This window comes from Oncorhynchus keta, chromosome 7 (assembly GCF_023373465.1).
Source record: "Oncorhynchus keta strain PuntledgeMale-10-30-2019 chromosome 7, Oket_V2, whole genome shotgun sequence".
Lineage (NCBI taxonomy): Eukaryota > Metazoa > Chordata > Actinopteri > Salmoniformes > Salmonidae > Oncorhynchus > Oncorhynchus keta.
Genome location: NC_068427.1, coordinates 37,412,171 through 37,426,421, shown reverse-complemented (window position 1 = coordinate 37,426,421; position 14,251 = coordinate 37,412,171). Strand labels below are relative to the sequence as shown.

At 48.6% G+C, this 14,251-nt stretch overlaps 1 protein-coding gene across 5 annotated transcripts in view; it reads left to right on the top strand.

Moving 5' to 3' along the window:
* The window catches only part of LOC118385854 (semaphorin-5B-like), a 355,620-nt gene that overhangs the window by 204,051 nt on the left and 137,318 nt on the right, over positions 1-14,251 (top strand). For all 5 annotated transcript variants that reach the window (XM_052522729.1, XM_052522727.1, XM_052522725.1 and 2 more), the window contains exons 6-7: positions 8,613-8,675; positions 10,217-10,315. In XM_052522729.1, coding sequence (XP_052378689.1) covers positions 8,613-8,675; positions 10,217-10,315 — 162 coding nt within the window. The remainder of the gene's footprint in view (positions 1-8,612; positions 8,676-10,216; positions 10,316-14,251) is intronic.

Sequence of the window (14,251 nt, the reverse complement as noted above, 5' to 3'; positions counted from 1 at the left end):
CTCAGATCCTCTCTCTCAATGAGCTAAACATAGATTTATTGAACTAATCAATTTCCTTCTTACCCTCTTTCCTTTTCCTTCTGCCGCTTCTGGACACTTTAATGTGTTTCCAGAGTCCAGACATGGGCTTTTCTGTTTTCATGTCACGATGTGGTCTCTGTAGTAGTCTCTTGCCTTGTTGTGCATGGCAATGTTCCACTGTGTGAAGAACAAGGCAAAATAGTGGTCGTTGTGGTTGTGTTGTGTGTTATGGATGCTCATTCTCAAAGTCAATACTACGAAAGAGAGAACCGGAATGGCTAGACTTTTGCTCAAGTGTGTGCAAAGAGGCACCCCATTCGCTGAAATAGATTGGAGGAGAGGTGGAGAGGAGAGGAGAATGATAGAGGAGAGGAGGAGAGGGGAGTGTCACATAGGGGGTATACTCTGGCACAAGTCCGTGCCAACTTTAGCTTTTCTCTCTCTCTGTTCCAGCACTAGTGGGTCAGGCCAGCAGCACCACGGCTATTTTTAGTGAAACTGGGAGACCTAAACACAAAGTGATACCGATGAGAGAGAGTACCATCTCTCAGGCTACTATACAAAAGGCCAATTCTGCTCTGTTAGCGGTGTGTGTGTGTGTGTGTGTGTGTGTGTGCGTGCGTGTCTGACCCAGCACTGAGCTAGGGCATTCTTAATTATAAACCAAGGCATACGGATCTAAAGGAATGTAATTGGGCCGTGGAGAAACAACCGGCATTGGTGTGGTAGAAGATTGGAGGACGGTGTGTGTGTGTGTGTGTGTGTGTGTGTGTGTGTGTGTGTGTGTGTGTGTGTGTGTGTGTGTGTGTGTGTGTGTGTGTGTGTGTGTGTGTGTGTGTGTGTGTGTGTGTGTGTGTGTGTGTGTGTGTGTGTGTGTGTGTGTGTGTGTGTGTGTGTGTGGAAGATTGGACTCTGAAACACACTACTTTAGCTTTAATGAGAGAAGAAGATGCTATTTCCATCCTAAAGACATCTGGGCTACAGCCACGGTCCTGTCTGGTTACCTCACCTTGTAATCCACTGGCTGGCCCACTCAGCTCCATGTTGACGCAATTAACAAACAACAATAAGGTTTGTGTCTTTTCATGGCGTCTGTGTTGTGTTGTTAATATTACCGTCAACAGTTGCGTTATTTGCAGGCAGCCACTTTCTCTTTCTAAGGAAGCAGTCAGGCAGCCGCTGTGAGTCTTTCAACGCAGTAGTCAGGCAGCCACAGTGAGTCTCTATCAACGCAGTAGTCAGGCAGCCACAGTGAGTCTCTATCAACGCAGTAGTCAGGCAGCCACAGTGAGTCTCTATCAACGCAGTAGTCAGGCAGCCACAGTGAGTCTATTTCAACGCAGTAGTCAGGCAGCAGCCACAGTGAGTCTCTTTCAATGCAGTAGTCAGGCAGTCACAGTGAGTCTCTTTCAACGCAGTAGTCAGGCAGCAGCCACGGTGAGTCTCTTTCAATGCAGTAGTCAGGCAGTCACAGTGAGTCTCTTTCAACGCAGTAGTCAGGCAGCCACAGTGAGTCTCTTTCAACGCAGTAGTCAGGCAGCCACAGTGAGTCTCTTTCAACGCAGTAGTCAGGCAGCAGCCATGCTGAGTCTCCTTCAACGCAGTAGTCAGGCAGCCACAGTGAGTCTATATCAACGCAGTAGTCAGGCAGCAGCCACGGTGAGTCTCTTTCAACGCAGTAGTCAGGCAGCCACAGTGAGTCTATTTCAACGCAGTAGTCAGGCAGCGGCCACGGTGAGTCTATTTCAACGCAGTAGTCAGGCAGCCACTGTGAGTCTATTTCAACACAGTAGTCAGGCAGCCACTGTGAGTCTATTTCAACACAGTAGTCAGGCAGCCACAGTGAGTCTCTATCAACGCAGTAGTCAGGCAGCAGCCACGGTGAGTCTCTTTCAACGCAGTAGTCAGGCAGCCACAGTGAGTCTATTTCAACGCAGTAGTCAAGTAGCCACAGTGAGTCTATTTCAACGCAGAGTCAGGCAGCCACAGTGAGTCTCTATCTACGCAGTAGTCAGGCAGCAGCCACGGTGAGTCTATTTCAACCCAGTAGTCAGGCAGCCATGCTGAGTCTATTTCAACGCAGTAGTCAAGTAGCCACAGTGAGTCTATTTCAACGCAGAGTCAGGCAGCCATGGTGAGTCTATTTCAACGCAGTAGTAAGGCAGCCACGGAGAGTCTCTTTCAACGCAGTAGTCAGGCAGCCATGGTGAGTCTATTTCAACGCATTAGTCAGGCAGCAGCCACGGTGAGTCTATTTCAACGCAGTAGTCAGGCAGCCATGGTGAGTCTATTTCAACGCAGTAGTCAGGCAGCAGCCACGGTGAGTCTATTTCAACGCAGTAGTCAGGCAGCCATGGTGAGTCTATTTCAACGCAGTAGTCAGGCAGCCATGGTGAGTCTATTTCAACGCAGTAGTCAGGCAGCCATGGTGAGTCTATTTCAACGCAGTAGTCAGGCAGCAGCCACGGTGAGTCTCTTTAAACACAATAGTCAGGCAGCCACAGTGAGCCTATTTCAACGCAGTAGTCAGGCAGCCATGGTGAGTCTCTTTCAACGCAGTAGTCAGGCAGCCACAGTGAGTCTAAATCAACGCAGTAGTCAGGCAGCAGCCACAGTGAGTCTATTTCAACGCAGTACTCAGGCAGCCACGGTGAGTCTATTTCAACACAGTAGTCAGGCAGCCACTGTGAGTGTATTTCAACACAGTAGTCAGGCAGCCACGGTGAGTCTATTTCAACACAGTAGTCAGGCAGCCATGCTGAGTCTATTTCAACGCAGTAGTCAGGCAGCCAAGGTGAGTCTATTTCAACACAGTAGTCAGTCAGCCATGCTGAGTCTATTTCAATGCAGTAGTCAGGCAGCCATGCTGAGTCTATTTCAACGCAGTAGTCAGGCAGCCATGGTGAGTCTATTTCAACACAGTAGTCAGGTAGCCATGCTGAGTCTATTTCAATGCAGTAGTCAGGCAGCCATGCTGAGTCTATTTCAACGCAGTAGTCAGGCAGCCATGCTGAGTCTATTTCAACGCTGTAGTCAGGCAGCCATGCTGAGTCTATTTCAACGCAGTAGTCAGGCAGCCATGCTGAGTCTATTTCAACGCAGTAGTCAGGCAGCCACGGTGAGTCTATTTCAACACAGTAGTCAGGCAGCCACAGTGAGTCTATTTCAACACAGTAGTCAGGCAGCCAAGGTGAGTCTATTTCAACACAGTAGTCATGCAGCAGCCACGGTAAGTCTCTTTCAACGCAGTAGTCAGGCAGCCACAGTGAGTCTATTTCAATGCAGTAGTCAGGCAGCAGCCACGGTGAGTCCATTTCAACGCAGTAGTCAGGCAGCCACGGTGAGTCTATTTCAACGCAGTAGTCAGGCAGCCACGGTGAGTCTATTTCAACGCAGTAGTCAGGCAGCGGCCACGGTGAGTCTATTTCAACGCAGTCGTCAGGCAGCCACTGTGAGTCTATTTCAACACAGTAGTCAGGCAGCCAAGGTGAGTCTATTTCAACACAGTAGTCAGTCAGCCATGCTGAGTCTATTTCAATGCAGTAGTCAGGCAGCCATGCTGAGTCTCTATCTACGCAGTAGTCAGGCAGCAGCCACGGTGAGTCTATTTCAACGCAGTAGTCAGGCAGCCATGGTGAGTCTATTTCAACGCAGTAGTCAAGTAGCCACAGTGAGTCTATTTCAACGCAGAGTCAGGCAGCCACAGTGAGTCTCTTTCAACGCAGTAGTCAGGCAGCAGCCACGGTGAGTCTCTTTCAACGCAGTAGTCAGGCAGCCACAGTGAGTCTATTTCAACGCAGTAGTCAAGTAGCCACAGTGAGTCTATTTCAACGCAGAGTCAGGCAGCCACAGTGAGTCTATTTCAACGTAGTAGTCAGGCAGCAGCCACGGTGAGTCTATTTCAACGCAGTAGTCAGGCAGCCATGGTGAGTCTATTTCAACGCAGTAGTCAGGCAGCCACGGAGAGTCTCTTTCAACGCAGTAGTCAGGCAGCCATGGTGAGTCTATTTCAACGCATTAGTCAGGCAGCAGCCATGGTGAGTCTATTTCAACGCAGTAGTCAGGCAGCCATGGTGAGTCTATTTCAACGCAGTAGTCAGGCAGCAGCTACGGTGAGTCTATTTCAACGCAGTAGTCAGGCAGCCATGGTGAGTCTATTTCAACGCAGTAGTCAGGCAGCCATGGTGAGTCTATTTCAACGCAGTAGTCAGGCAGCAGCCACGGTGAGTCTCTTTCAACGCAGTAGTCAGGCAGCCATGGTGAGTCTCTTTCAACGCAGTAGTCAGGCAGCCACAGTGAGTCTATTTCAACGCAGTAGTCAGGCAGCCATGGTGAGTCTCTTTCAACGCAGTAGTCAGGCAGCCACAGTGAGTCTAAATCAACGCAGTAGTCAGGCAGCAGCCACAGTGAGTCTATTTCAACGCAGTAGTCAGGCAGCCACGGTGAGTCTATTTCAACACAGTAGTCAGGCAGCCACTGTGAGTGTATTTCAACACAGTAGTCAGGCAGCCACGGTGAGTCTATTTCAACACAGTAGTCAGGCAGCCATGCTGAGTCTATTTCAACGCAGTAGTCAGGCAGCCAAGGTGAGTCTATTTCAACACAGTAGTCAGTCAGCCATGCTGAGTCTATTTCAATGCAGTAGTCAGGCAGCCATGCTGAGTCTATTTCAACGCAGTAGTCAGGCAGCCATGGTGAGTCTATTTCAACACAGTAGTCAGGTAGCCATGCTGAGTCTATTTCAATGCAGTAGTCAGGCAGCCATGCTGAGTCTATTTCAACGCAGTAGTCAGGCAGCCATGGTGAGTCTATTTCAACACAGTAGTCAGGCAGCCATGCTGAGTCTATTTCAACGCTGTAGTCAGGCAGCCATGCTGAGTCTATTTCAACGCAGTAGTCAGGCAGCCATGCTGAGTCTATTTCAACGCAGTAGTCAGGCAGCCACGGTGTGTCTATTTCAACACAGTAGTCAGGCAGCCACAGTGAGTCTATTTCAACACAGTAGTCAGGCAGCCAAGGTGAGTCTATTTCAACACAGTAGTCATGCAGCAGCCACGGTAAGTCTCTTTCAACGCAGTAGTCAGGCAGCCACAGTGAGTCTATTTCAACGCAGTAGTCAGGCAGCGTCCACGGTGAGTCTCTTTCAACGCAGTAGTCAGGCAGCCACTGTGAGTCTATTTCAATGCAGTAGTCAGGCAGCAGCCACGGTGAGTCTCTTTCAACGCAGTAGTCAGGCAGCCACAGTGAGTCTCTATCAACGCAGTAGTCAGGCAGCAGCCATGGTGAGTCTATTTCAACGCAGTAGTCAGGCAGCCACGGTGAGTCTATTTCAACACAGTAGTCAGGCAGCCACTGTGAGTGTATTTCAACACAGTAGTCAGGCAGCCACGGTGAGTCTATTTCAACACAGTAGTCAGGCAGCCATGCTGAGTCTATTTCAACGCAGTAGTCAGGCAGCCAAGGTGAGTCTATTTCAACACAGTAGTCAGTCAGCCATGCTGAGTCTATTTCAATACAGTAGTCAGGCAGCCATGCTGAGTCTATTTCAACGCAGTAGTCAGGCAGCCATGCTGAGTCTATTTCAATGCAGTAGTCAGGCAGCCATGCTGAGTCTATTTCAACGCAGTAGTCAGGCAGCCATGGTGAGTCTATTTCAACACAGTAGTCAGGCAGCCATGCTGAGTCTATTTCAACGCTGTAGTCAGGCAGCCATGCTGAGTCTATTTCAACGCAGTAGTCAGGCAGCCATGCTGAGTCTATTTCAACGCAGTAGTCAGGCAGCCATGCTGAGTCTATTTCAATGCAGTAGTCAGGCAGCCATGCTGAGTCTATTTCAACGCAGTAGTCAGGCAGCCATGGTGAGTCTATTTCAACACAGTAGTCAGGCAGCCATGCTGAGTCTATTTCAACGCTGTAGTCAGGCAGCCATGCTGAGTCTATTTCAAAGCAGTAGTCAGTCAGCCATGCTGAGTCTATTTCAACGCAGTAGTCAGGCAGCCACGGTGTGTCTATTTCAACACAGTAGTCAGGCAGCCACAGTGAGTCTATTTCAACACAGTAGTCAGGCAGCCAAGGTGAGTCTATTTCAACACAGTAGTCATGCAGCAGCCACGGTAAGTCTCTTTCAACGCAGTAGTCAGGCAGCCACATTGAGTCTATTTCAACGCAGTAGTCAGGCAGCGTCCACGGTGAGTCTCTTTCAACGCAGTAGTCAGGCAGCCACTGTGAGTCTATTTCAATGCAGTAGTCAGGCAGCAGCCACGGTGAGTCTCTTTCAACGCAGTAGTCAGGCAGCCACAGTGAGTCTCTATCAACGCAGTAGTCAGGCAGCAGCCATGGTGAGTCTATTTCAACGCAGTAGTCAGGCAGCCACGGTGAGTCTATTTCAACGCAGTAGTCAAGTAGCCACAGTGAGTCTATTTCAACGCAGTAGTCAGGTAGCCACAGTGAGTCTATTTCAACGCAGTAGTCAGGCAGCCACAGTGAGTCTATTTCAACGCAGTAGTCAGGCAGCAGCCACGGTGTGTCTATTTCAACGCAGTAGTCAGGCAGCCATGGTGAGTCTCTATCAACGCAGTAGTCAGGCAGCAGCCACGGTGAGTCTATTTCAACGCAGTAGTCAGGCAGCCATGGTGAGTCTATTTCAACACAGTAGTCAGGCAGCAGCCACGGTGTGTCTATTTCAACGCAGTAGTCAGGCAGCCATGGTGAGTCTCTTTCAATGCAGTAGTCAGGCAGCCACAGTGAGTCTAAATCAACGCAATAGTCAGGCAGCAGCCACAGTGAGTCTATTTCAACGCAGTAGTCAGGCAGCCATGCTGAGTCTATTTCAACGCAGTAGTCAGGCAGCCATGCTGAGTCTATTTCAACGCAGTAGTCAGGCAGCCATGCTGAGTCTATTTCAACGCAGTAGTCAGGCAGCCACGGTGAGTCTATTTCAACACAGTAGTCAGGCAGCCATGCAGAGTCTATTTCAACGCAGGTGTCAGGCAGCCACTGTGAGTCTATTTCAACACATTCGTCAGGCAGCCACGGTGAGTCTATTTCAACACAGTAGTCAGGCAGCCATGCAGAGTCTATTTCAACGCAGTAGTCAGGCAGCCACTGTGAGTCTATTTCAACACAGTAGTCAGGCAGCCACTGTGAGTCTATTTCAACAAAGTAGTCAGGCAGCCATGCTGAGTCTATTTCAATGCAGTAGTCAGGCAGCCATGCTGAGTCTATTTCAACGCAGTAGTCAGGCAGCCATGCTGAGTCTATTTCAATGCAGTAGTCAGGCAGCCATGGTGAGTCTATTTCAACGCAGTGGTCAGGCAGCCAAGGTGAGTCTATTTCAACGCAGTAGTCAGGCAGCCACGGTGAGTCTATTTCAACGCAGTAGTCAGGCAGCCACTGTGAGTCTATTTCAACGCAGTTGTCAGGCAGCCACGGTGAGTCTCTTTCAACGCATTAGTCAGGCAGCCACTGTGAGTCTATTTCAACACAGTAGTCAGGCAGCCATGGTGAGTCTCTTTCAACACAGTGGTTTGGCAGCCACTGTGAGTCTCTTTCAACGCAGTAGTCAGGCAGCCACAGTGAGTCTATATCAACGCAGTATTCAGGCAGCGGCCACGGTGAGTCTATTTCAACGCAGTAGTCAGGCAGCCATGGTGAGTCTATTTCAACGCAGTAGTCAGGCAGCCACGGTAAGTCTCTTTTTACCCAGTAGTCAGGCAGCCACGGTGAGTCTCTTTCAATGCAGTAGTCAGGCAGCCACTGTGAGTCTATTTCAACGCAGTAGTCAGGCAGCCACGGTGAGTCTATTTCAACGCAGTAGTCAGGCAGCCTCTGTGAGTCTCTTTCAACGCAGTAGTCAGGCAGCCACGGTGAGTCTCTTTCAACACAGTAGTCAGGCAGCCACGGTGAGTCTCTTTCAACGCAGTAGTCAGGCAGCAGCCACGGTGAGTCTCTTTCAACGCAGTAGTCAGGCAGCCATGGTGAGTCTATTTCAACGCAGTAGTCAGGCAGCCACGGTGAGTCTATTTCAACGCAGTAGTCAGGCAGCCACGGTGAGTCTCTTTCAACGCAGTAGTCAGGCAGCCACGGTGAGTCTCTTTCAACGCAGTAGTCAGGCAGCCACGGTGAGTCTCTTTCAACGCAGTAGTCAGGCAGCCACGGTGAGTCTCTTTCAACGCAGTAGTCAGGCAGCCACGGTGAGTCTCTTTCAACACAGTAGTCAGGCAGCCACGGTGAGTCTCTTTCAACGCAGTAGTCAGGCAGCAGCCACGGTGAGTCTCTTTCAACGCAGTAGTCAGGCAGCCATGGTGAGTCTATTTCAACGCAGTAGTCAGGCAGCCACGGTGAGTCTATTTCAACGCAGTAGTCAGGCAGCAGCCACTGTGAGTCTATTTCAACGCATTAGGTAGGCAGCCATGGTGAGTCCATTTCAACGCAGTAGTCAGGCAGCAGCCATGCTGAGTCTCTTTCAAAGCAGTACTCAGGCAGCAGCCATGCTGAGTCTCTTTCAAAGCAGTACTCAGGCAGCTCCCTTTGCAAAAGGTGAATGCTGCATCCAATCACTCTTTTTACTTGTGTTTATTTTGGTATCCTAGGCAACGGAATGGATTCCAGATGATGACACCAGGAGGTCCTGTCAGAGCAAAGGGAAGACCGAGGTAAACAACGACTTTGAGACTTCCCGGGAGGGCTCCACACACACACACACACACACAAATATACACACACACACACACACTACACAAATACATTCATATACACACACACAAATATACACACACACCACACAAATATTCACATACACACACACCACACAAATACATTCATATATACACACACAATACAAATATATACACACACCACACACCACACACACACACACACACACACACACACACACACACACACACACACACACACACACACACACACACACACACACACACACACACACACACACACACACACACACACACACACACACACACACACACACACACACACACACACACACACAGGACCTTCCCTGAATAGGACCATTTCCTTTAAAAGCAGTCTGTTGACTGGCTGGTCAAGGGGCTCTATGGGGCCTTGTGGGAGTGGCTTATAGTAATTTTATGGTTTTTGGGCCCCTTCAATCGACGTGTGTTTACTGGCTGGGAAGTGAAAAATAACACAGACTTTTTAGTAAGACACTCAGGGCAGAGCCCTTCTTCTGTACTTGATCATTTTGTTATTTCGCTTTTCTTTGTGAGAATTGATTGCCATGCTATTTTTATCTCAAAAGCCCAATGGAGAAGGGAAAGTAAAAAATCCATTCTCTCTGGAGAACGTCGTCTGACCTCAAGTTTGAAACACAGCAATTTTATTTATTTGCCAAGACAGAATATTTAAGGACAACAAAGAAGTTTCATTCCCTCAAACGTCAGACAGTGCTTTATAAAAACGAGATTAGATTAGGTTTAAATGTGTTACATTCAATTTTACAGATGAAAGATAAAAAACATGCCAGTCATATCATTAAAGTGAGCCGTGAGTGAGTATTGCTGGGTCGTATTCAGTAGTGCACTCTGTTGCAAACCATGCGCCTAATACAACAGGTGAAATGCTTACTTACGAGTCCTTAACCAACAATGCAGAGTTTTTTAAAAGTAAGACAAATTTGCTAAACTAAAGGAAAAAGTAAGACTATAAAAATAACAGTAACAATAGCGAGGCTATATACAAGGGGTACCGGTACCAAGTCATTGTGCAGGAGTTCAGGTTAGTCGAGGTAATTCAGTTAATATGGACTGTAGGTAGGGGTGAAGTGACTATGCATAGATAATAAACAGAGAGTAGCAGCAGCATATGTGAAGAATGTGAAGGATTGTGTGTATGTGTGTGTGTGTGTTTTGTGTGTGTTTGTGTGGTGTCAATATGCATGTGTGTGTTTTGTGTTTGTGTGTTGGAGTGTCAGTGCAAGAGAGTCAGTGCAAAAAATGATAATAGATAAGAATACAATAAGGGTATGAATGAACTATTCAGCAGTCTTTATGGCTTGGGGGTAGAAGCTGTTAATGAGCCATTTGGTCCCAGATTCTTATCAAGTTCATGTAGTCCCTCCCCGTTTCAGTCCGTTTTCTTGTGTTTGGTGAATACAAAGGTACGCAGGTTTCTAACCTCTAACAACCTGTCTGCTCTCTACTACTCCCTGTAGGTAGAGTGTCAGAACTACCTCCGCGTGCTACTGGTCAATAAGACTGAGGTCATCACCTGTGGAACCAACGCCTTCCAGCCCCTCTGTATCACCCGGGAGGTAAGAGGGAATGGGGGATGCAGGGAGGATGGATGGGGTGATAAACTACAGGGGTGTAGGTAGGGGGGTGAACCAACGCCTTCCAGCCCCTCTGTATCACCCGGGAGGTAAGAGGGAATGGGGGATGCAGGGAGGATGGATGGGGTGATAAACTACAGGGGTGTAGGTAGGGGGGTGAACCAACGCCTTCCAGCCCCTCTGTATCACCCGGGAGGTAAGAGGGAATGGGGGATGCAGGGAGGATGGATGGAGTGATAACCTACAGGGGTGTAGGTAGGGGGGTGAACCAACGCCTTCCAGCCCCTCTGTATCACCCGGGAGGTAAGAGGGAATGGGGGATGCAGGGAGGATGGATGGAGTGATAACCTACAGGGGTGTAGGTAGGGGGGTGAACCAACGCCTTCCAGCCCCTCTGTATCACCCGGGAGGTAAGAGGGAATGGGGGATGCAGGGAGGATGGATGGAGTGATAAACTACAGGGGTGTAGGTAGGGGGGTGAACCAACGCCTTCCAGCCCCTCTGTATCACCCGGGAGGTAAGAGGGAATGGGGGATGCAGGGAGGATGGATGGAGTGATAACCTACAGGGGTGTAGGTAGGGGGGTGAACCAACGCCTTCCAGCCCCTCTGTATCACCCGGGAGGTAAGAGGGAATGGGGGATGCAGGGAGGATGGATGGAGTGATAACCTACAGGGGTGTAGGTAGGGGGGTGAACCAACGCCTTCCAGCCCCTCTGTATCACCCGGGAGGTAAGAGGGAATGGGGGATGCAGGGAGGATGGATGGAGTGATAAACTACAGGGGTGTAGGTAGGGGGGTGAACCAACGCCTTCCAGCCCCTCTGTATCACCCGGGAGGTAAGAGGGAATGGGGGATGCAGGGAGGATGGATGGAGTGATAACCTACAGGGGTGTAGGTAGGGGGGTGAACCAACGCCTTCCAGCCCCTCTGTATCACCCGGGAGGTAAGAGGGAATGGGGGATGCAGGGAGGATGGATGGAGTGATAAACTACAGGGGTGTAGGTAGGGGGGTGAACCAACGCCTTCCAGCCCCTCTGTATCACCCGGGAGGTAAGAGGGAATGGGGGATGCAGGGAGGATGGATGGAGTGATAAACTACAGGGGTGTAGGTAGGGGGGTGAACCAACGCCTTCCAGCCCCTCTGTATCACCCGGGAGGTAAGAGGGAATGGGGGATGCAGGGAGGATGGATGGGGTGATAAACTACAGGGGTGTAGGTAGGGGGTGAACCAACGCCTTCCAGCCCCTCTGTATCACCCGGGAGGTAAGAGGGAATGGGGGTTGCAGGGAGGATGGATGGAGTGATAACCTACAGGGGTGTAGGTAGGGGGGTGAACCAACGCCTTCCAGCCCCTCTGTATCACCCGGGAGGTAAGAGGGAATGGGGGATGCAGGGAGGATGGATGGGGTGATAAACTACAGGGGTGTAGGTAGGGGGGTGAACCAACGCCTTCCAGCCCCTCTGTATCACCCGGGAGGTAAGAGGGAATGGGGGATGCAGGGAGGATGGATGGGGTGATAAACTACAGGGGTGTAGGTAGGGGGGTGAACCAACGCCTTCCAGCCCCTCTGTATCACCCGGGAGGTAAGAGGGAATGGGGGATGCAGGGAGGATGGATGGGGTGATAAACTACAGGGGTGTAGGTAGGGGGGTGAACCAACGCCTTCCAGCCCCTCTGTATCACCCGGGAGGTAAGAGGGAATGGGGGATACAGGGAGGATGGATGGGGTGATAAACTACAGGGGTGTAGGTAGGGGGGTGAACCAACGCCTTCCAGCCCCTCTGTATCACCCGGGAGGTAAGAGAGAATGGGGGATGCAGGGAGGATGGATGGAGTGATAACCTACATGGGTGTAGGTAGGGGGGTGAACCAACGCCTTCCAGCCCCTCTGTATCACCCGGGAGGTAAGAGGGAATGGGGGATGCAGGGAGGATGGATGGGGTGATAAACTACAGGGGTGTAGGTAGGGGGGTGAACCAACGCCTTCCTGCCCCTCTGTATCACCCGGGAGGTAAGAGGGAATGGGGGATGCAGGGAGGATGGATGGAGTGATAACCTACAGGGGTGTAGGTAGGGGGGTGATGGGGAGGACATGATGAGAGAGTAAAGGAGGGTGATGCACTGTAAAAAATGTTTTTTTTTTTTTTTTAATTTTTAACTGTTGGGTTATTGGAAACAACATTCTAACAGTCTAATAAATACATTTCATATATGATATCAGAAGAATAATCATTTGGTTGTGTTTATTAAGGTCTTAGGTAACATTAGAATACTAAAAAACTATATATTCAAATAATATAATAGCATTTTCATTTGTTTATGTTACTCTAGGCCCCTCAAACTCAACTCTGGACCATGAAACCAGTTCCACTGCATTTTTTCATTGTTCCCCTCTAAGCAGGGACTGATTTAGACCTGGGACACCAGTTGTGTGCAATGAATTATCAGGTAGAACAGAAAAGCAGCAGGCTCCAGACCTCCAGAGTTGAGTACCTCTGCTCTAGGCTATAAGTAATAACGAAAAACCACTCGTTCAAGTCCCTCACAAATCAACCCACAAGGCGAGCAGTGAAATGATTAACCCTAGGGCCAACGCTGATAAATATAGGCATAACACAAACTCATCATTACACTATTGTTGTTCGAAATGAAATCAACCTTTTCATCCTCCTTATCATTGAGTTAGGTCTCATTTAAATTCAATTGTGAAGTAACTTGCACAATTATTGCCCATTCATCCATTTATCATTCATTCAGTGTGCTGGCATCGTTTGCTTCCCTTCACTTATCAACTTGGATAGAGTCAAGGATATGTTTTTCAATATTCTAAAGGCCTACCCATAACGTAGCATGTTTTCATTTCCTTTACAATGCATTTGATTAGTAATAGAGTTATAGTAAATAAAACAGTCCAAAAACAGAATATTTTTACAAAGTAAAACTTAAAAGAGAATGATATCAACCCACAAGTCATGCGTCAAATGATTTGGTATAAACATGAGTACCAACGCTAATAAATAGGAATAACACAACCTCATCATTACACTATTGTCTTTCTAAATTAAACCAACCTCTTCACCCTCCTTATCATTCAGGCCTAATTTAAATTACATTGTGAAGTAACATGCACAATTATTGTCCATTCATCCATTTGTCATTCATTCAGTGAGGAGAGAGAGAAGCATTAGCACCTGGCTGGGTACCAACGTCCTACAGCACATTATCTTGGTGGGTTAAGTTGGGAAAAGATGTGGGAAACAACAGGTAAAAAGGCTCTAAATACTTTTCTGTTTGTGATTTAAAAATTTCTTACGAATAAGAAATATAAAATACAAACATTTATGAAAATTCAGGGAAGGAGCAGGACGTTGTCGCCTCCCTTCACGTTCTTAGAAAACTATTCAGTAATTTGTTTTTTTAATGTTTTATTTCTTACATTGTTAGCCCAGAAAATCTTAAGCGTTATTACACACAGCCAGGAAGAACTATTGGATATAAGAGCGACATCAATTTACCAACATTATGACCAGGAATACGTATTTCCCGAAGAGGATCCTTTGTTTGGACCTCCACCCTGGAAATGGGATCTTATCCCAGAGGCCGACCCAAAACAAAGAGGTCGCCACAGGAGAGGCAGATGGAGGGGCCTCCTGGTCAGACGTAGAAGGAGAGCACACCGTTCACCGCTGTCAAGCATATTACTCGCCAATGTCCAGTCAACAATGTCCAGTCAACAAGGTCTAGACAACAAGGTCTAGACAACAAGGTGGACATTATCTCCCAAGAGAATTCTCTTCGATTATAGTCACAGCCGTGTACAGTCGGAAGTTTACATACACTTTAGCCAACTACATTTAAACTCAGTTTTTCACAAATCCTGACATTTAATCAGAGTGAAAATTCCCTGTCTTAGGT